The following is a 23,653-nucleotide window of genomic DNA, read 5'->3' as shown; positions in this document are numbered from 1 at the left end:
TCACCACGCTTTGATAAGCACGCGATTGATCGATTGAAGAATAAGTGGAGTTGACTATTAGTCAATTTAAGGTGAAAATGAATCCGTCATGCAGTCTGCGACTTTGAAGAGAATTTCGAAAGCAGGAGCCATATATGATAAAATCGAATGGTTAGCTGTCGAAAGAATAAAAAACTTCAAAGGCCTTCAAGACAGGTTGGTGAAAAAAAAAGGCAATTCAGTTATCACATGGGCAAATAGCAAATAACAAGTTGATTCTTGAATCAAGAAAGAAGGAAAAACTCTGAACAGACATTAGAAAAATATATGCAGAACAAACTTGACATGTGTAACGCCTGCAAAAAAAAGAGAACTTTTTTGAAGTAAAGTAGGATCTTTATTAAAATATGACATTTTTTTGTAATATCAAGGAATATCCTATTGAGAAAACAAATTGTAAGATCTCTCCCCATGCCCTTGCGGGCCATCAAGCTAAGATGGCGGCAGAAACTCAAAATGTTGTCGTTCTTCACAGTCGCCCAGGAGTAGACAAACCACCATCCGAATCGAACTTCGTACTGGAAAGAAGAAAAATTCCAGAATGCAAAGAGGGCGAAATCTTAGTGAAGACATTGTATTTATCTGTTGATCCTTATATGAGATGCAGAATGAATGAGGATTCTGGAACGAACTATTTGACACCGTGGTCCATTGGAGAGGAGCCAAGTGGAGGAGGTGTGGGTCAGGTGATTCATAGCAGAAGCGAGAAATTTCACGAAGGGGATATTGTGCAGTCGGGTGGATGGCCATGGCAAGAATTTTCAGTTTTTCCTGTCTCTGGAGATCCCACATTGCAAAAGGTTAATAAATTGAGGTCATCTGTCGTGAATTTGAAGTAGAGGGTATAACAGTCAAAACTTCCGTCAAATACGTTTGATTTTTTTTATTTTTATTTTTATTTTTATTTTGATGGTAAGTATGTCTAACCACACATGTATTAATTTGATGGAAATTAAGGGTTCACAGTGAACATGAAGACTGGCCCCCAAGTTAACTCCCCTCCTCTTCTTGGCCCATAACCTATCTTAATTTTCTGCTTACTATCAATTTTATCCTTCAATACAATACAATACAATACAAAGACTTTATTTAAACACGATAATTGTTAAAGCGACTACACGCTTGTGGGGTCGTGCGTAAAATGGAATAAAATGAAGTGTAGTAAAATACAATAGTTAAAGTAGCCTATCAAAATTAGAAGATCTAAAAATATTTAAAATTGTGGTCCTTAAAATTCACTGTCTGTGGAGAAATGGAATTAAAGTTCAAATTTAAAAGTGCCTTTGATTTGTAGGCTAACGAGGAGAGCTGCTTAATGGTTATATTTCTTAAATTTGATTCTTGGAGAAGTGTGTTAAAAACGATAGGTCCTCTTCTGGAAAAACTGTTTTTCATGTAATATGTATTGAATTTTGGTACTTTTATGTTGGCATTACTTCTTAGATTTTTCTTAGTATTCACGTCAACTTCTTCGGTGGTATCTAAGATGGATATAGGTAAAGTCTTCTTATCTATTTTGAACATCAGTTTAGCTAAATTAACTTTATATGTGGTTTCAATAGAAGACCATCGAGCTTTGCTTAGTACGTCAGACTTAGGCATATCCCATGGCCAGTTAAAAATTAATTTTGCCGCTCTACAGTGTAAAGACTCTAATGCAATTAGGCCCTCCTTATTAGTAAGGCCGCCTCAGACGGTGATACCATATATAATTGATGGGTAGATTACTTTAAAGTATAAGTCCAGTAGCATGGGTCTTGGTAAGAACAAGCTGCGCTTCAGCATGTTAAGCTTATTTGCAAAGCTGATCTTTAGTGCTTTGACATGGTAGTCCCAGTTAAGTCTATTATCAATATAGACTCCAAGCAGCCTGGTGTGTTTAACCCATCTTATACAATGATTCATCAGTATTAATGACTGTAGTGGACCATTGAAGTTTCCTCGATGAATTAGCATGCCTTCGCATTTCTTGGGGTGAGGCAATAGTTGATTTCTTAAGCACCATAGCTCTAGTTCCTTGAGAGCAGCATTTAGTTCGGCAATAACAATGTCTACGGTGTCTCCGATACAGAACAGGGTGGTATCGTCTGCGTACATAAAAACAGTTGCATTTGTTATATTATCAGGTAGATCATTTGTGTAAAGTGCGAACAAGGTTGGACCGAGGACTGATCCCTGAGGAACGCCTGTATTAATGCGAGCAAAATCAGAGGCTGCGCCGTCAATGACTGTGAACTGTCGCCTCCCCTTTAAGTAGCTGTGAAGCCAAGCAGCCAGGTTGCCCTTGATCCCAAAGTCAATCTCGAGTTTATGCAGCAATATTTTATGCGATACGCAGTCAAAGGCCTTTTGAAAATCGACAAAAACCACGCCGACAACTTTACTGTTATCAACCGCTTGTCTCCATTGTTCTGTCAGTTTTATAAGCATTAATTCAGTAGAAAATTCATCTTCAAATGTTCTTGAGAACCAGTTGCACTATGACTGCACTAAGGCAAAAGGACTTTAAACAGTTAATGAGAAATATTAGAGAGATACATATTAATTATAAATTAAAAGGGTTCACTTTTTACTGCATTGGGGTTCAAGCAGTTTATTAATAAAAGGTACACTTCCTAAAATCAATGTGAAGAATGCTGAAAAAACCTTCTTACTTATTTCTGGTACTTTTTGTTATTTTATGAAGAACTAGCTTTGATGTGTTATTACTAACTATTTAGGAAGAAAGCCCATTCCTTTGTGCTAAATCATCTCTGTTGCTGGGGATTGTGGGTTTGACTGGACTGACATCTTATATTGGCTTAAAAGAAAAAGCACACATTGAGCCTGGTGCCAATCAAGTTGTTGTAATCAGTGGTGCTGCTGGGGCTTGTGGGATGGCTGCAGGACAGGTGAGAAATGGATCACCATTTGAGAAACAGCTGTCTGAAAAAAATATCTTTAGTTTTCTTTAGTATAGTACTACACAAAGCACAATTAAATGATGCCATGACAGACACTCCTGGGGTGAACAGTGATTTTTGTGTTACAGATAGTTGATAGTTGCAGAAACATGCTGTGATCAAACTATAAAAAATTACCAGTTTGGTACAATCAACTGAGTTGATAATGTAAATTGGCCATGATAAAGAGTTTCAAAGCTGATGTTTCTATCATAAGTCCTTTCTCATTCACTCTGCAGAAGGTCTAATGCTCAAATGTCAGTTTTAAAACTCTTTACAGAGGCCAATTTACATTTTATCAACTTAGCTGACAACACTAAATTACCCTGTTATACTCTCTCACTGATACAGCACCACAGTTTCTTTAAAAGCTTACCCTTTTTGTCCATATGAAAAAATACCTTTGAGACTGGAAAAAGTTTCTGTTTTTCTGCAGAAGCATTCATTTATATTTTAAGGGTGTTAGTGTCAATCGTATCTTTTACATCTGACTCATATGATAATTGCTTAGAGGAAGATAATTATTACCATCCTCTCATTGCTTTTAAAAAGGAGAAGGTAGCTTTGGTAACTTTGTTACTTTTATCTTCACTCTGAAAAAAGTATGTATCAAAACCACAGTTTGAGATTCCAAAGAGTAAACACCTCCTAATGAGTATCTCTTATCAAGATTTTGGTGTAGTTAATGCTTTTCTGACCTTTATTCAGGATTTGTTTTCTTCAGTTCTTACAAGATTAGTTGGTGATCAATCTCACCACTAGGCAATTTGCAATTTCCTTCTAAATGCAGTTCTTTTCCTCTTAATAAAGATGACTATTTTGGTTGCTAGTCATTGACTGAGTCGTTTATTTTTTAGTTTCAATGACCCTTTGATGCTGTGAATGAGGCTCTTTGATCAGTGAACATGTTACCCTTTACACCACTAACCCTGAGTCTACAACACAAGGAAGTAATACAGTTATGTAATTGCTATTTTCTCAGATTGCAAAGCTAGAAGGCTGTGGTGTTGTTGTTGGGATATGTGGTACTGATGAGAAGTGCTGCTTCTTGACAGAAGAGATGGGCTTTGATGTGGCAATTAATTACAAGACAACAGAGAACATTAGTGAACACTTGAAAATGAAATGTCCAGCAGGAATTGATGTTTACTTTGACAATGTTGGAGGGGAAATAAGCAATGAAGTGAGTTTGTATTTCTAATGTAAAAAATGATTACTAAATGTTCTCAAGTGGCTTAAATTATATTTGTTTATTCAATATGATATTTTATATTAAGTTTATTTAAAATTGCAGTGAGATTATAACTTCAGTTAATATCAACAGAGCTTAAACACCTACTTTAAAGATGTACCTAGCAAATAAAAAATATAAGATGTTTTGAAGTGAAGATTTTAAAAAATCAAATTTACCACAAAAAATTTGTCTCAAAGTAAGTCATTGGTATTGGCTTGCACTAAAGAAAACAGCTCTGATTTATTAAAATTTGGCTGCAAAGGACACTTATGCGTCAATCAATTTGAAGCTTCAACATTCCCCCCTCCTACCCCTGGGTAACCCCCTAAGTAATGGAACTTTTGTAGATTGGTTTGTTTAAACTCCTGTCCCCTGAGCAAAATCATGTTCAAATGCCCCACCCAATTTTTTTTGTAAAACTTGAAGGCAAAGTCAGCAACTGTGACTCTCTACACATTGACCAAGCTTTAAAACTGAGACCTTGTACATCTTTTCTTCCAAGCCACTTGTTCACGAAAGTAAACTATTTACATTTAACACCTCCATATTACTAGATATAACACTTATATTCCGCTGGAAAGACTTGACACTCCCAGTACAAGTTCCCCACCTCAATTAGGCAAGGTTCAACTTCCCCAACTGTCAGGCATGAATGACAGTCAAATGCCATTGATGTGGAGGTGGAAGAGGGGGAAGGGATGTTAAAGCTTTGAATTGATAGGTGCATTACTAAGAAATGGCCACAATTCAAGTATGTTCTTGTGTGAAAAACAATAGGCTCTTCATTTTGAAAAGTCCCTTGGAAGTCTAAAAAGTGCCTCCTCTTGGAAAGAGTTGGCTCTCTTGTGTAGGTAATAAATATTTTTCAGGTTAGAATGTTTTTCTCAGTGGAGATGGAACTTTGTTTCAAAATCTTTGAATGAAGATGTTCCCTAAATATAAGTGTTACAAAAGAAAATTTCCAATGAAGCATACTTTTCACCTTTTGTTGGTTCTAGGTTATTCGCTGCATGAATAAGGATAGTCACATAGTATTATGTGGGCAGATTTCAGTTTACAACAAAGATGTTCCTTATCCACCCCCACTACCCCAGGACATACAAAACATACTGCAAACTAGGAAAATAACACGTGACCGTTTCCTGGTGTTGAATTACATGGAAAAGCTCCCGGATGGAAAAAAACAACTGGAGTCCTGGGTGCGAGAGGGAAAGTTAAAGAATCGTGAGACGATCGTGGAGGGCCTGGAGAACACTGGGAAGGCCTTTGTTGAAATGATGCGAGGTGGGAACATTGGTAAACAGATTGTGAAAGTAGCCGAGATTGTGCTTTGAAATGGTGACTTTTTTAATCACTATCTATGCCAATGATGTGAGCACGGCTATATTAAATAATCTAGATCTTTCACGGGATTGCTTTTTAATGAAATGACTTTGATAGACTAGTCTTTTATATATAAATATATAATGTAATATTTATGTATGAAAAGCGACCAAAAGAAGTTGTTGAAAAAAAACCAAAAAACCAAAAAAAGTTGTTAAACCTTGTTTACTTCATAGAAGAAAATAATTTTGTGCTGTATTTGGTGCTTTCAGTTTAGCCGTAGAGAAGTGGCTTGTAAACCACGATAAAAAGCCGAAAAACACTCCACAATTGCACCTTGCATTGATAAAAACGCAATAATTAAGATAGTAATGGTGATAAATTGAAGAGAAACACCTCTACATTTAAGAGAGTGGATCGCTCTCCATACAGCTACAAAAAGTTGCCTGACGGTTTTGTACACTTTTCTATCACACAATTTCCATTGCCCTCCTCCTGGGTCCTTTTGGGCTTATTGACGTGATTTACGGGTTTTCTTAAGCCAAATAAAGCATAAGCTAGAGAAACAGTCACCAAAAAGCCAAGAAATCTTGCAACCCGTAAAATATCCGCCTAGTTAATCCGTTATATCATTAAAGATGCATGTCGGTCTTAATTTTTGGTTGCCAAGCTATTGGGAGGCTATTATTACATGTGCGAGCAAAATCGTTTTAAATTCAAATTAAAACCCGGTTATGTGCATGAATTGCTGATTTGTAGCGGAGGTTGGAGGAAGATTTTCTTATTTATGAAAAGACCGACTGGAACTACATCTCGACAAGCTTTTTTTTTTTTACAGCAGTGTAATGAAAAACAGTCGCTGAACGCATCGAGAAAGTTTCAGAAAAACCGACAGAGTCGTACAAAAATTATATTTGCCGGTTACGATCATTATTACAGATGAAATCAGCTGAGAAAAACGATGAACATATGAACTCCGCGACCGGATCGTTCGCTGAAAATGAACTTTCCACGCAGAAAAAACGCCGGTCCAAAGACATCACAGAACTAAAGGCTGAAGCTGAAGGCTTGAAAGAATCCTTGTCGAGCCTTACGACGGAAGATGAAAAATCACAAACGAAGGAAAGGGCGGCATATTTTGATGACCTGTTCCAGTTTTTAGGGACGACGAATGTTAAAATGGACAGGAAAGTGTTAGAGCACATTATGGAACTTTTAAAACTGGATGTACACCCAGACAATATTGTAGAATTGCTAACAACAGTGATGGCGATGGGAAATGAAGAGGTTATTTTCATTTGAAGGTAAACGCTGAGAAAAACAGTGGACCTTGTCTTTGTCGGGATCACGAATGCCTCCCAGATGTTTGTTTTAAATTTAATTAACGAGGAATAATTATTTTTATTGTTTTATTCAACTGCAAGACGTGTTTTTTAACGTTCTTTTTTGTATTTTTGTGCGTAAGTACTTACTCGTGTATAATTTTTTCATATGCAATAATTTCACAATCCGGTTTTTAATTTTCTTTTGGTTTTTAATCGCAGTAGAATAGGCTGGTACAATGTGTACCTTAACAAAACTTAAATAAACAGTGGGACACCTGTCTTGAGTGGTAGGAAAACGAACGTTTCATTGTGTGGTGTCATTTGTTTATCATTTTTTAAATTTTGATTTTAATTTTTTTATTCTACGCGACCATAAAAAAGGAATATTAGAATGTAACTGTGATGATCTTGGTATTAGAGACTTTGAGCAATTGATTTATCCCTTGACGGCGGATTCTTTCCGACATACGTCAATGTCGCAGGATGGGTCATTTTAAGATTCTTTCGTTATGCAGCTATATCTTCGTGTCAAATCGCTTTCAGCACTCCGTTACAACACTCCACACTGTCCGATTTTTTATTCGTCACTCAATATTCAATGTTAGCGTTCTTTAGTAGATTAACTTGTTACCAAGGTGGAACGTTGCCAGAGATACAGTGCAACGACTGGGAGAAAAACCTCCCCCCTAATTAGAATTTAGACAGCAACAGCAAGCATCAAATCTTGGGATGGTTGGCAGACGGGAATTATTTCTCGAGAATTTGTTTCCATTTCTAGTGCTCCATTCCATCTTCATGAAAATTACTGGTTCATGTTCAACGAAGGAGAAAGTGTTGTAAGATTGGTTTAAACGCGCCACGTTACCGAGTATTCGCTTTCTGAAGAATATCCTTAACGGGAAAAAAATGATAATCACAGGCAAATATTGAAGCACTTTTCCGCAACGGCTATATCGCACTATGGGTTATTGTTCATTTAATCCCTTATCCAGGTAAAACATATTTGGTCTCGCGATGCGGTTTGAAGTAAACACGGTAGACATTTTCACCCAGATTTGATTCCTCGGATTAAATCAATTTCAGCTACAAAATATTATTGTCATGTCTGAGAACACAGAGGGAAATGGTTATCGTCCTTCAGGCTTTGGAGGTTAACTTAACACTTTTGGGTTTAAAAACCCTCAGAGTGACTAGCATCTATTTCTCCCTACAATATTACCCGTGAATCAAATGCTATATCAAATGTATAAAGAACAGTACGGAGAATGTACATAGTGATATTAGGGTGAAAAAGGTTGACAATTTCGTTCCCAGGGGCTTTCGGTTTTCAAAATGGCGGTTTTTTTTAAAATTAGGGGGCGCCTGGGAACGGAAAGCACACTCCGACATCCGTCAGAAGGAGGTCATTTCGGGTAGATTTCCGATTACGAAATCCGAGCTCGCCCGATGTTGTCTTCGTGATGAAGGCCCTATTTAGCATATTAGACCCGCAAAACAGAGTAGAAACGAACACGTGCTTCGTTTTCGCTCATGACTTCGTATTAGGCGTAAGATATTGCTTTTTTTTTTCGTTGCTTACCTTTATTACAGACTCCACAAAATTTTTGCGATGCCTCCTTTTCACGGATGGCCGATTACAACTACAACATAGTAACACCTCCACGAAATCTGTCAAAAGGAAGATTTTAAAACACCGGAAATGGAGAGGAAAGATAAATGATACGGTCGATTAACTCCCAGACAATTGAATGGTCCAAACTAGCAAAGGCGGGAAATTTGTTATCGTGCAAGGTATCAAAGTATCTGTTTGCTCACTCAATTCGTATTCAGCGTTCGGCCGTATTCCAATCGATAATTTCGCTTTCTGAACAAAATTTCCAATTCTATGATGGCACGTAAATTAACTTGTCAAGAAGTGAGTTCATTGTTTGAGAGAAAGTTGTCTGAAAGGTCAGGTCTCTCCTGAAGTCTACTATGAAAAAGAATTCGCGCAGGATGAAAAAAAAGAAAGTAGACTATAAAAGGCTGCCAGTATCTCGGAAGAAAAATCCTTTCACTGGACGTGTAGGGGAAAGAGCAAACAACATGCAAAGGGGGTATAACGTCAGCTTAAACGATATAGAACGCCAGCCTGCCAAACAGCCGAAACTCGCACACATCAAGAATGCCAACTCAAGCGCCGAGGCTTAAGTAAACATAAACCGCAGTGTGAACGTGAATAACTCTAATGGTTCAAATTCAAACGCCAATCCAACTGTAAAGGCAAGCACCCCTTACACACCAAACACGACCACATGCATCACCAGCACCGCAAACGTAAACACCATCTCCTCCATTAACATAACCTCGAGCACAACCAGCACTGCAAACACATGCATCATCCTTACAGTAAACGCGACAACGAACACAAACCTGGCCCAGCAAAATAAAAAAGACGATAGAGTAGAATTTGTAAAGACCTCTCACTGAAGCGCCTCAAAGGCCGGTAAATTCCATCTCTCGGAACAGGACATTTGCACCATTTCAACTGGAGACTGGCTCACCGACCATATTGTAGGTGCAGCTCAGTCTGTTCTGAGGGAACAGTTCCCTCACGCAAGAGGATTGGAAAATACAACTTTGGGGCCTATTTTTAATTTTTCTGTTCAAAAAGGCCAATTTTCACAAATCCTGAATACTGGCAGCCATCATTGGGTGTTGGTATCTACTGTAGGATGCTACACTCCTTCTGTAGTTTATCTGTACGACAGCCTGTTTTCGGGAAGAATTGCAGCCCTCGTGCAGAAACAGATTGCATCAATTATATACGAGGAAGGAACCAGTTTTAAGGTCATTGTACCAAATGTGCAACACCAGAACAATTCCGATGACTGTGGAGTTTATGCTATTGCTTTTCTGGTTTCGCTACTACATGGCCTCAATCCTTCTAATCTGACATTTGACAGGAAGCTGATAAGACAACATCTTTTAAAGAGCCTGGAGAGTGGATCATTTGACCCCTTTCCCCTCTCTAAAGTACCCGAGTGTCGAGACAGGAGGCCACTTTTTGTTCAAGAGGTCTCGGTAATATGCTAGTGTAGAATGCCGAGGGAAGAGTCAGACTCGAAGTCTCCTTCTCGTTGTGTGAAATGTTGTAGCTGCAAGGAGTTTTTTCACAGGAAATGCATTTCAACAATTATTTTGGGAGATTCAAGTGCAAACTGGCGTTGTCCAAACTGCGAAAGAGCCCTTTTTTTCCGTTGCTAACCTATATGACAGATTCCACAAAATACATTTGACGCCTCCTTTTCACGGATGGCCGATCACAACTACAACGTAATGACATCTTCACGAAATCTGTCAAAAGGAGGATTTTAAAACACCGGAAATCTTCTGGATTTCTGATGAAATAAATTTAACGCAGTTACGTTCAGAGTTTAAGCGATATATTGTTATTTCTAATATGGTAATGGATAAAAAAATTGTACATTACCTCGATTGGACGGAGATTAAGTTTGAATATAATGTAGCAGGCGATATTACTTTTGTCGACAAGGATAATCCGTGACTTGTCTCACCTATTATATTCTCTCTATCTGCGTTGTGCCATGATCATCATTGAAAATATTCTATGATAATATTTTTTACAATATTTAGATGAGGATTTTCAATTCTAAACGCAAGAGCGTACTTAGAGAAAGATCTATAAGAAACAGTTTCTCATGAATACATTTTAAAAATTCTTTTAGCTGACTTCTACATAGATAAAAAATTACTACACATATATATTTCACTTCGACGATTATCTTAATAAACAATTCATGGGAAGTTCTGAGAATCAGTTTTTAAAACTACATGTTAAATTAATGGTTATTTTTCTCTTCCTGCTTAAGGGCTCTTTCGCAGTTTGGACAACGCCAGTTTGCACTTGAATCTTCCAAAATAATTGTTGAAATGCATTTCCTGTGAAAAAACTCCTTGCAGCTACAACATTTCACACAACGAGAAGGATACTTCCCTCAGAACAGACTGAGCTGCACCTACAATATGGTCGGTGAGCCAGTCTCCAGTTGAAATGGTGCAAATGTCCTGTTCCGAGAGATGGAATTTACCGGCCTTTGAGGCGCTTCAGTGAGAGGTCTTTACAAATTCTACTCTATCGTCTTTTTTATTTTGCTGGGCCAGGTTTGTGTTCGTTGTCGCGTTTACTGTAAGGATGATGCATGTGTTTGCAGTGCTGGTTGTGCTCGAGGTTATGTTAATGGAGGAGATGGTGTTTACGTTTGCGGTGCTGGTGATGCATGTGGTCGTGTTTGGTGTGTAAGGGGTGCTTGCCTTTACAGTTGGATTGGCGTTTGAATTTGAACCATTAGAGTTATTCACGTTCACACTGCGGTTTATGTTTACTTAAGCCTCGGCGCTTGAGTTGGCATTCTTGATGTGTGCGAGTTTCGGCTGTTTGGCAGGCTGGCGTTCTATATCGTTTAAGCTGACGTTATACCCCCTTTGCATGTTGTTTGCTCTTTCCCCTACACGTCCAGTGAAAGGATTTTTCTTCCGAGATACTGGCAGCCTTTTATAGTCTACTTTCTTTTTTTTCATCCTGCGCGAATTCTTTTTCATAGTAGACTTCAGGAGAGACCTGACCTTTCAGACAACTTTCTCTCAAACAATGAACTCACTTCTTGACAAGTTAATTTACGTGCCATCATAGAATTGGAAATTTTGTTCAGAAAGCGAAATTATCGATTGGAATACGGCCGAACGCTGAATACGAATTGAGTGAGCAAACAGATACTTTGATACCTTGCACGATAACAAATTTCCCGCCTTTGCTAGTTTGGACCATTCAATTGTCTGGGAGTTAATCGACCGTATCATTTATCTTTCCTCTCCATTTCCGGTGTTTTAAAATCTTCCTTTTGACAGATTTCGTGGAGGTGTTACTATGTTGTAGTTGTAATCGGCCATCCGTGAAAAGGAGGCATCGCAAAAATTTTGTGGAGTCTGTAATAAAGGTAAGCAACGAAAAAAAAAAGCAATATCTTACGCCTAATACGAAGTCATGAGCGAAAACGAAGCACGTGTTCGTTTCTACTCTGTTTTGCGGGTCTAATATGCTAAATAGGGCCTTCATCACGAAGACAACATCGGGCGAGCTCGGATTTCGTAATCGGAAATCTACCCGAAATGACCTCCTTCTGACGGATGTCGGAGTGTGCTTTCCCCTGGGAACAAAGGTTTGTCGCACGTGAGGAACGGGATTTTTGGAAAATTAAATGTTTTCCTCGTTTCACCAAGGGTTATTCTTTATCTATTGCGTTTGAAAGAATTTTCTTAGTTTTCGATAGACTTAAGATGATTCAGTGCACTTTTTGAAAGCCTCTTCAAGGATGAGATGCAGAGGTTTACTGATAGTTGGATCAGGAAGATTTGTTATCGTTGATCTGCGATGACCATTTTGCTTACATCTCACAGAACCAGGTAAGACTTGTACTTCATATCAGAAATAGCAAGCTTATAGATACATAGGAGTCTGCTTAGTACCTAGACGTTCTTCTAACTTCACAGATGCACCAAAGCTGTGAGAGATAATTATAGACTTGCAAACTCCATATCGTAAATTATTTTTAAATTATTATTTTTTTATTTTTTACCCTTTACGGTGGCTAATTTACGTTTTCAACTCAGTTGTTAACACTAAATTACCTGCTATTTTTAAATAGGCCGCAAAAAAAAATAAGAACTTAAACATTTCTTGGTTAGAACATTAAGAACAACTACGAATACAGTAGTTTGGCATGAGGCTGCTGTCTCAGTCTGTGGATTTCTCTTAACTGTTCGACTCCTAAAATTGACTAGTGTCTAATTTATTCCTATAATATCACTCCTGAATCACACGTTAGGGGCATGAGAATACAGTTTGATTGTTATTCTCCTTGTCAGCACCTCAGGATATGTCTATGGAAAAGTATAGAGAATATGCATACTGATGGTAGGGTGTTGAGGGTTAAGTGCTTTTTAATTAATTTGAAAGTAACAAACAAGCAGTTCGAGTATGTACTTCTCTTGCTGTTCTTCCGTAATACTGCATGTTCTGTAATACTGCATGTTCCATAACACTGCATGTTTTGTAATACTGCATGGTCTGTAACACTGCATGTGCTGTAACACTGCATGTTCTGTAATGCTGCATGTTCTGTTATACTGCATGTTCTGTAATACTGCATGTTTTGTAATACTGCATGTTCTGTAACACTGCATGTACTGTAATACAGCATGTTCTGTAATACTGCATGTTCTGTAACACTGCATGTTCTGTAACACTGCATGTTCTGTTATACTGCATGTTCTGTAACACTGCATGTTCTGTAATACTGCTTGTTCTGTAATACTGCATGTTCTGTTATACTTCATGTTCTATAATGCTGCATGTTCAGTAATACTGCATGTTGTTATACTGCATGTTCTGTAATGCTGCAGTTCTGTAATACTGCATGTTCTGTAATACTGCATGTTCTGTAACACTGCATGTTCTGTAATACTGCATGTTCTGTAATACTGCATGTTCTGTAATACTGCATGTTCTGTAACACTGCATGTTCTGTAACACTGCATGTTCTGTAACACTGCATGTTCTGTAATACTGCATGTTCTGTAATACTGCATGTTCTGTAATACTGCATGTTCTGTTATACTGCATTTTCTGTAATACTGCATGTTCTGTAACACTGCATGTTCTGTAACACTGCATGTTCTGTAACACTGCATGTGCTGTAATACAGCATGTTCTGTAACACTGCATGTGCTGTAATACTGCTTGTTCTGTAATACTGCATGTTCTGTAATACTGTATGTTCTGTTATACTGCATTTTCTGTAATATTGCTTGTTCTATAATACTGCATGTCCTGTTATACTGCATGTTCTGTTATACTGCATGTTCTGTAATAGTGCATGTTCTGTAACACTGCATGTTCTGTAACACTGCATGTGCTGTAATACAGCATGTTCTGTAATACTGCATGTTCTGTAACACTGCATGTGCTGTAATACTGCTTGTTCTGTAATACTGCATGTTCTGTAATACTGTATGTTCTGTTATACTGCATTTTCTGTAACACTGCATGTTCTGTAATACTGCTTGTTCTGTAATACTGCATGTTCTGTTATACTTCATGTTCTGTAATGCTGCATGTTCAGTAATACTGCACGTTCTGTTATACTGCATGTTATGTAATACTGCTTGTTCTGTAATACTACATGTTCTGTTATACTTCATGTTCTGTAATGCTGCATGTTCTGTAATACTGCATTTTCTGTAACACTGAATGTTCTGTAATACTGCTTGTTTTCTAATGCTGCATTTTCTTCATTATCCTGCATTCACAACAAAATCTGCTCCACAGCTCAACTACCTTCAGTGTAATTTTCCATGAATATCAAAAGTTATTCCAGTTGGCTGTGATTCTGTTTTACCTTGAGTGATTGGACCAGAAAAAATTGGGCCACTTTCTTAAAAAAATCAGATTCAAAATCAAACCAATAGAGATAGGATCACTTGTGTTTTCCCAGCTTCAAGCAATTTACTTGCTTTAGCTTAAAATTCTCATTTGCTCCTTGTGATATTTTCCTTGGTTCTGATTGACTGCTGCGATATCTTTGGTTTTGGTTTTGTGACATAACTTGAAATGACCTCTGACTATTAACTGTATATGCCAGAAATCCAGTGGTTTTTTTTAAGTGCAATGAAATCAACAGTGCATGAAAATTACTTCATGGCCAAAGGAAATTAGCATAACTATAGACGCATATGAGAAATGAGACAGAGAAAACAATGTACCGTATTTGATCAGTTATAAGATGCACTCAGTTATAACATGCGCATAATTAATTTGCCAATGATAAAGGAAGTGGTATGCTCCTCAACGTAGTTGCTCCAGAAATAATGGCAAGAAATAAGGTCCTCACATACTGAGCTGGGTTCAAGTTAGGATACTGGGAGTCACTCCCAGTCACATGACTCAATTTTTCTTTCCAATGCAAAGCAACAGCTTTGTTTCGTACCCAGTAACTAACCTGTGTCCTTTTGACAAAGTGATAGAAGTGAGAGTGGAGTCTGGTTGAGTAACTAGCTGTCTTACAGAAGAATGCAGTTGTTGACTGACAGAATGACTGAGTTATTGAATAAACGACTGACCAACAAATTAACTGACAGACCGACAAACTTACCAGAGAACTGTAAATGAAAGACTGGCTGGCTGTCTGACTGACCACCTTACTGACAAACTAGTTCCTTCATTTACTCACAAACTGGCTCATTGGCACACTGGCCTATCCATTACATAAATAATTAGGGGTTCAAGATGTAAAAGCCTCATGGTAGTTCTCAAGAACAAGTTTCATGATGACTCCTGCCACAATGTATGATATCATAGCAAGGTTAACAAAACTCTCCTCGTTATTTTGGTTAAGTCATCTAATTTTATTCAGTCTTCCTCGGGATACAGGCTATGGAAACAAGTTTGACTTCCATTCTCAAAGATACTATCAGTTGTACAAGTTCTTTTTTATTGCCTGTAATAAGAGTCTCGTCTGACCATCAGATTGTTACAGAATGCTTGTTGAAAAATAAAGTTGCCAAGTGCATATGTCTTTGGTTCTCACCAATAAAGTTTTTATTTGGAAATAATTGATTCATTAACCAGTAAGGGTTAGTGCTGGAACTGGCTAGCAATCTTTACTTAGTAATTTACAATTTAACAGCCCAAAAGTTTGACTGGTTTTAATTCACATTTTCTCATCCTTTCAGACATTCCATTCAGAAGCTGAGGATTTCTTTGCACCTATCACAATCAGGGATAATAAATCCTCCAATTACATATTACTGTTTGTGCTTTGATCTGATAGTTAAATCATTGTTCTTGGCCATGATCAATATGGTTTTTAGCGAATATGGAACAAACTACACACAATAGCACAAGAATGTGAATATTCCAGCACCCCTGAAGAACCGATCGAGAGAATAAATAGACACCCCTTCCTGAAACAAGGTACAAACCCTAAGGGTGTACCCTTCTGAAGCAATAAAAGGTCGGAAAAAGGAATTTCGGAACATATCTTAAGTCAATTTAGAACTGTGTTGCTTAATCCAAGTTTAGTTTAGAACTCGGTTCGATTAGTAAATTCAGATGGATAACTTTGGCCTTTCTGAACATCAACAAATATTAGAACAAATTTGGTGAATTTGTGGAGAGCGATTGAAGAAGGCAAAAGATAAGTATGAGAACAGTTTTCTTTGCACTGGTAAGATGGAGATTATTTTCACAGCCTTTGGAGTCAAAGTTTGTAAAGATGACCTTGATATGTGCTGTCCCTTGTTCTACCACAAGTGCTACAAGCTTGTTTTAAGAGGAGGCACATGCTTTGCAATCAATGTGTGGCCTCCGCACTAACGCATTGGCAACTGCAAGATCTGCAGTTTCCCTAAAGATCAACGGAATCTGGTGGGAAAAAGATTAAGCCTGGAATAAAACCCAGAGAGGACTCAACTGGACCCAAGGAACAAGTGGAAATGGTGGAAGGAATGTCTGGCACTTTAAGCTTCCAACCTGACCCAGCCACACTCTCATTCTCTGAGGAGGTAAAGAATAAAAAAAGCTTTAGAGGATCAGGACCTCTTTACTAAGAACAGTTTGTTGAAAACATCAAGCATGAGTATAGGTGCCCAATTCGCAAAGAGGTACTTGATCAACCAGTCCAGACAAAATGCCCAACTCCACACATATTTTTTGTTAGTTGTTCATCATTTTCTTTTGAAATGTGTGGATCACTTTGCCCAGTGTGCCGAACTGTCATTGTAAATCCTAATGAGTTCATTGAGCCAGCCCCTTTTGTTCTTCCCACTATACTTTCAGAGTTAGATTTTCAATGTCCTACTTGTAAACACACAGTAAAACTTCACCAACTACCTCAGCATCAAGAATATTGCATTCCAAGCCCTACAACAGTATCCAAACACATCTTAGCCCCTTCACAAAGATCAGTTTCAGCAAAACCATCCCCCCTTGTCCCAGTGAAACCCATACCTGCAGCAGAGGAAAAGGGACCAGCACAGGTAACTGTACCATTAGTAAAAGCAGAACTTACAACCACCACTGGCACAACAACAACCTGTAGGGAACAACTGTCAGTGAATCAACTACTAACTAGCCCAAAGGAAGTTTATTAATCTGTAATGGAGGAAGTTGGATTGTTCATCATTCGACAGTTCCTTTCACAGTCTCAGGGTGGGGCAAGTATTCTCCTCAAAATGGGTTGCCAGGTAATAAAATATTTTTCAAGTTGAAAATAAAGACATTCATTTCCAAAACAAGAGATAGGATAATCCATTTTCTGCCCTTTGAAGAGAGACATACACAACACCAAACTAAATGGTTCTCTATTTCAGGTTTGTGTTCTTGGACTTCACATTAGCTTGGATGGTGGCAGGAGACAGAAGAGAACAATGAAAAGATCCAGGCATTCAGAGCCGCCCAGCTACATACTAGACAGGCACAACAATTTCATGAAAAAGCCAATTCTCTACAGGAGATGCTGAATTTACAAAGTCTGCATGCAAATGTTAATATCATGCCTGCCTACTTAACACTACTACAGGAGGAGATAGACAAACTCCTTGGAAATGCAAAGGAGGAGGTAACAATAATATATTTGTGTTTTCCAGTATCACAGCTGTACAATCCTCCAATTCCATCACACATGTCTCAAACTCATCTTAATTTTTTAGTTACAGAAGTTATGATTTTGTTTTATAGATCATTTATTTATTCAACACTAGCTCAAATGAATTTAACAACCAATCGACAGTAAGTCAAATAACCCAGATTTAAATAGCGTTATCTCAACATTACAGGAAAAGCTTGTGGATGAACAAATGGAATCCTCCAATCGTTTACAGACTGTTTTGCTGAAATCCAGTAGCTCCGAAATTCAAAATGGAGTCGCATAACGGCCGATCTTAACATATTAAGAGCACCTCGAATGGAGTCTCAAACAATTCGGATTAAAACACCTACCACTGTCAGTTGTTCAGTAAGGTTTCAAGTCTTCACTTGTGACTATTGCTTTGCTGGAAAAAATTCGGGCCTTTTCCGAATTGAAATCAAAGTTTCCAGTCGATTTCATAGGGTGTACTTGTTGGAATCCATTATAGCAACGTGTTTTCGTCGAATACAGGCAAAATTTGACCGATTTTACTCAAATTTTCGACAGCAAGTCTCTCCTCTGTGTTCACAAAGCAGCCATGCTAAATTTCGCTCGCATACATTACCTATACAGAAAGATTTCATTGGCTAAACTAGATCTTGGCTTAAGGGGTTGCCATGGACGCTAGATTTATGTAGATGCATAATTTGGTATTAACCAGAGAGGTAATAATTAACGCGATGTTTCCTGTAGACCGCATGCGCGAACTAATATTTGCTATAGGGCAGAGGGCAGTACGTCATCATAGCCGAGTTGATGAAGCATCACGCGCCATCGACAAGTAGTGTCTTAAGTGGAATCTTGTTCAACAGGGTTGACTAAGTCCATAACAGGAAGAATTTTTGTGAGTTGTGTTGTAATCACACTCAGTATGACCCAAGGAATATGTATTTCCTTTTTTTATTTCATCATTACAAGTATTCCTAGAGGCTTCCATTCCCAAGAAGTAACTACAACCGAAGTAAAGCATGTCCGACTCAGGTTCGAGACGTTTTCAAGAACGCGGCTGTGATAGTTTGAAAGTTGTAAGTATCGCTGTTTTCTTAGACTCAATTTTCTAGACTTTCTTATCTTGATAATTAAGTCGTAAGTATCGCTGTTTTCTGTAGACTTCCATGTCTTGACGATTAAAATGACTTATTTAATAGCGGCCGATCACTGCGAGTAAGTGATGTTTAGCATATCTGTATGGCATTGCAGGAATTCTAACTTGTCGAGGAACAACCACAGATCAAGATCAGAATATTTTACCACTGACACTGAAACATATCTTGAATATAGTTGATGTTGGGAACTGGAGACTTCGTTTTCGCTTGCATCTGAGGTATTTATATTTATTTGAGTTTCAGGTTCCACCCCAGACTTTCTGCTTACAGAGGCCAAAAATTGTGTGGGGAATAATAATATAATAATCACGACTCTTAGTGAAATGTTTGATACGATCGCAGATATCTTTCTTCATTATACTATGTGTCAATGATGACCACTCTGATTCCTTCCATTTTGCTTTATCAAAGGATTTGAGAGAGAAAGCCACGCTGCTAGAGAATCATGGCTACTATACCGTTAGCAAGGTTAGATTGGAAAGAATTTGGGACGAGAATTGGTCGATAAATCAGCACAATTAAGAAAAAGTTAAGCATGAGGATGGCAGATATATTCAGATTAAAAGAATAACGACAACGCATAGCCGCTAAAACAAATGGAAGAAGAAGTCCTCTTTAAACCCGTGCTAGGACGAAAGGAAAACGTCAGATATTTTGAGACACCACCGACCACCAGAGACCACAATGCTTTAGGGGTAGAAAAAGAATCAAGCTTTGTAGCCGAGCCTCATCAGAGACCCACAATGCTTTAGCCGTGATAGCGGTAGTAGCTCACGGCGCAGCAATAAACAAGGCACAAGAGCTCATGATCAGCAAAATCAACACAGGTAGATTCTAATATTTTATTTGAAAAATTCCTCCCTCAGCGCGTTCTACCTTGGTTGAAAAGTCCTTGTTGTAAAAGTGTGCGTGTCGCACACGAGGAAGCCATAGTGCATGTCAGTTCATTCTTCTCGTTTTTGAGTACTCGTTTACCGAAAAGAACCTAAAACTAAGATGTGAAACGCGATTGATTTAAAAGCAGCTCGCGCGCACTAGGGGGAAAAGGGAAAGTTGTCGATTGAAAGCCACATGGGAGTCCGTGCCGGTCTGTCTTTACCTTTATTCTCATTTTGAACTACTTGGCTTGCCTGCTTCAAACATTGTGATAATCTACGTAGGTTTTCTTCCATACTTTCCACAAAGATGAATTCGCTTGGGAAAACAAGCAAACCTGAGCTGCACTGGGTTAAGTTTAGATTACCTATTTACTGATAAGACCACTTAACAGAAAAAGGGAGGACTTAACATTAATTGATAGAATGAATAGTTGAGTGCTGAACCAATAGCAGAATGTTAATTAAAGGGTTGGATGTTAGACATAGTTGAATATCAAGTAACCTGTTGAAATAGTTGAATAGAAAGTACAAAGTTGAATGTAAAATTGGATGAGTTGAATATTGCTATATTTGGCTTGTCATACTTTGTGCAAGCTTTGCAAAGACATGAGGTGTGTAAACGATGAGACCAAATATTGTATTTGAGACAGACACAAATTAGAACCTTTGGTTTTGGAATTTCCATCATGAAGGAAATGTAGACTATAGAGTTCTTGGTTTTCCACAACTATGGTATTAGAGCTTTTTCTTTTGTTTTAGATTGACATATATACTGGTAAGCTTGGATGGATCGACCAGGAAGAACTCCGGAAGAGAGTACCGATGAACAGGTACAATTTTGTGAGCATATAGATGTTGTAGAAATCTGAGTTTCTGGACTTAAAGGTTTTCTTTATCAGAAACCATAGTAGTTGCATTCAAGATACATTTATTATTAATGTTAAACACTAGATAAGCAGATGTGCTGCGTAACTTGTCTGTTGCTGTGTGATATAATAGTAATTTGTGACTGTTGTAATTTTTAATACTATTTTTATTTGTAGTTTTGATTGATTTTAACCTGTAAGTTTTGTTTGATGATTTTGTCTGTCCATTTATTTTTATTGATTCTTTGTGTCTTTTTGGGCCAAGGAGTCATCTTCCCAAAATGAAGAAATCAATCCATCTATCCTCTTGCTGAAGTTTTACAAATTTCTAGCATCACTTATGAAATTTTGGGTGGAAAGATGCACTATAGTGCAAGAAAATAACACAAAAAATGGAGCAAAGTTTAGTACCTGGACCGATCCATTTGATTTTCATTGCACTGAGACACAGTTTCCTTTTAATTTTCAATTCTTTAAATTTTTTTCATTTTTTAACAGCCAGCAACTGTTAGAGGGGTAATTATACCTGACAACATTGAGGCACAGCGTACCCAGCTACAGGAAGGCCTAAATCTGTTTAGGAAGGGATTGCAATTATTGTCTCAAGCTTTTAATATCCTGGAACAGGTAACTCAAGGTCAACAAGATCCTAATTCCGAAGAGCAGGGTGAGTAACTGACTTACTTTATTCACTATTTGCAATAAGACAGTTCCTAGGTAACTATTGCCAATAGATGTGGTTCACTTAAAACCCAGCCATTTTCAAAAGCAGACCTTTCTCTCAACAAGTACAGTAACACACACCACAGTAAGGGCATTTCCCGTGGTAGATCGTTTTCTGTAGTATCTCTTGCTTGCTTTGTGCAAATAATAGAGATGTGTCTTTCTGAAATAAAACAAATACTGTATTTCCTCAAATAAGTACTGGGGTGCTTTTTTAATATTTCAGCTAAAAGAAGGGACACTTGGTGCAAAACAGGTGCTTAATCAAGGGGGTGCTTATTAATTTAGTGGGGCAAAAGGAAAAAATTAAAAGAATAGATACTGCGCATAAAGGAACTCTGCAAGCATATGGAGATAGAAATAACTGGCTCTGAAAAAGAATCTAACAGGCCATTTTACGGTTGTTTACTTAGTTGCCAGGCCTTTTGATTTGGAGTGAGGCTGAAGGTGACCTTGTTGTAATAGAGACCAGTATCTATTTAGCATAACAGCAAGGCAATTTACATTTGAAAAGCAGCAAGATTTGTATCATAAGAAGGTCACATTATTTTAGCCTCACTCCTGTTAAAAGGCTTGGCAACCAAGCATCAGGGCGTGAAATTAATTTTTTTTTCTGATGGCCATTTGGCTCCTAAATTCTTCAAAGTGGTAGCCAATTGAAAAAAAGGTGGTCGCCATTTTCAAAGACAAACAAAACCTTTCTTTACGCTGTCAGCGTTCTAGATAAACCCTCCAAAATTATGTAAGGGAAAAGATCTCTAACGTGCTACAAAGTGGACACTAGGATGGATGATATACAACGTTCAAGCTCACCTAAATCCAAGATGGCGTCTAGTTATCGCTCGAGATGCATGTACTACGTTTTGGAAACAAACTTAACGAGGAAGTGTGCCGCGGATTTATCTTTGTAAATCTTTTTAATTCGCTATATCTCTGGGTAAGGTTATGATGAAACATTCTAGTTGCCAATTTGGCGACTCACTTTCAGGATTTGGTCACCATTGTGAAAAATTTAGTTGCATTGGTGCCTGTATTAGGCGCAATTTCATGCCCTGAGCACGCAGCTGTAAAATGGACTATTCTCCTGTACGGATTCCACTGTAGTTTAATCTTAAAAGTTGTAAATAATCTGGTGATACAAACAGGTTTTCACTGTATCCCTACTATTTGAGAAAGTGAGGAAGGAGTGGGGGGGTGCTTACTCTAGAGGGTTGCTTATTTGATACTATGGCCTTGGGGGTGGGCACTTATTTGGGGGATGTACTCCTGTTCTTAGTGGGCTTCATTTTAGTAATACTTCATTTTAAAACAGAGTTGGGGTTTATCCAAGCTCAATTAATTTTGTTTCCTTTTTATTTTCTTCAGGCTAATATAAAGTTGGAAAGGTGCTTTTAGTAGTATTTGCTGCCATGATTTAGAAAATGTACTTATAGGCTGTGGTATTTCTGTACTGAATTTTCTATATTTACTATGGCTCAGGTAAAAAGTAATGAATTTATTATGGGTTACGTAACCTATTGTGTGGGGTGTTGCATGGTATGTTATTACAATTACCTCACATGCAGAGAGCTGGTATATATACTGTGTTGCTCTCATTAATATTCATTCGTGTTGTAGTAGTGTCTCTGCACCCTCAAAGTTAAATACCTAATAATTGAGGGCTGTCAGTTTTTCATATACATATTTGCAAAGAGTATGCACAAGAGTTAGTGCATTTATTGTATTATTAGTAGTTTGCTTGTTGTCTTTTGAGCCTTTCAGAGTTTCTGTAATTTTGCTGTCAGTTTTTCATTTACATATTTACAAAGAATATGCATAAGTCAGTGTGTTAATTGTATTATTAGTTGTTTGCTTGTTGTATTTTGAGCATTTCAGTTTCTGTAATTTTGCTTGTAAGACATAGTAAAGAGGGTCACACACAGCTTGTGTTGATACACCCCAACTATGGCTGCTTACTACATGATAAATGTTTTATATTGGTTTGAGCAGGGTAGTGAATTGGGATATAAATGTTTTTTCATTCTCGTTAACTGTAAGTTAGATGCCAAAGTGCCTTTTATTAGTATTTGCTGCCTTGACTTTCTAGAAGAATGTACTTATGACCAGCTACAGGCTGTGATTTTTTCTGCACTAATTTTTCAATTAACTATGCCTTAGCTAAAAAGTAATGTTTTTTCAGTCTCACAAACTGTAAGTTAGTTACTTGGGTGCTTTTAGTAGTATTTGTTGCCATGATGTTTGAGAATGTACTTATGACCAGCTTTTGGCTGTGATTTTTCTGTACTGATTTTTCTATTGACCATGGCTGAGCTGATAAGTAATGTTTTTTTCAGTCTCACAAACTGTAAGTTAGTTGCTTAAGTGCTTTTAGTCGTATTTGCCTCCATGATGTTAGAGAAGGTACTTATGACCAGCTTTTGGCTGTGATTTTTCCGTACTGATTTAATAAAATATGGCTTACCTTTGATATAA

General features: G+C 37.7%; 1 protein-coding gene and 1 long non-coding RNA gene across 3 annotated transcripts; both read left to right on the top strand.

Annotated features, from left to right (window-relative positions):
• The first annotated feature begins 310 nt into the window (after positions 1-310).
• LOC113676313 (prostaglandin reductase 2) lies at positions 311-7,159 on the top strand. Its single transcript, XM_027192964.2, has 4 exons — positions 311-839; positions 2,760-2,930; positions 3,964-4,164; positions 5,214-7,159. The coding sequence occupies exons 1-4, from the start codon at positions 387-389 to the stop codon at positions 5,547-5,549; spliced, it is 1,161 nt and encodes a 386-aa protein (XP_027048765.2). The 5' UTR covers positions 311-386; the 3' UTR covers positions 5,550-7,159.
• A 13,150-nt stretch (positions 7,160-20,309) lies between these two features.
• On the top strand, positions 20,310-23,653 carry LOC149041614 (uncharacterized). 2 transcript variants are annotated; one of them, XR_016189223.1, is made up of 3 exons: positions 20,310-20,422; positions 20,957-21,125; positions 22,547-23,653. It is a non-coding gene; the product is annotated as an uncharacterized LOC149041614 (long non-coding RNA). The 2 variants fall into 2 exon arrangements; XR_016189222.1 differs by lacking the exon at positions 22,547-23,653 and having other exon boundaries at positions 20,957-21,496.

The sequence above is a fragment of the Pocillopora damicornis genome, chromosome 8 (genome assembly GCF_964200805.1).
Source record: "Pocillopora damicornis chromosome 8, jaPocDami1.2, whole genome shotgun sequence".
In the NCBI taxonomy this organism is placed as follows: Eukaryota; Metazoa; Cnidaria; class Anthozoa; order Scleractinia; family Pocilloporidae; genus Pocillopora; species Pocillopora damicornis.
This window is presented reverse-complemented; position numbering and strand designations above follow the sequence as displayed.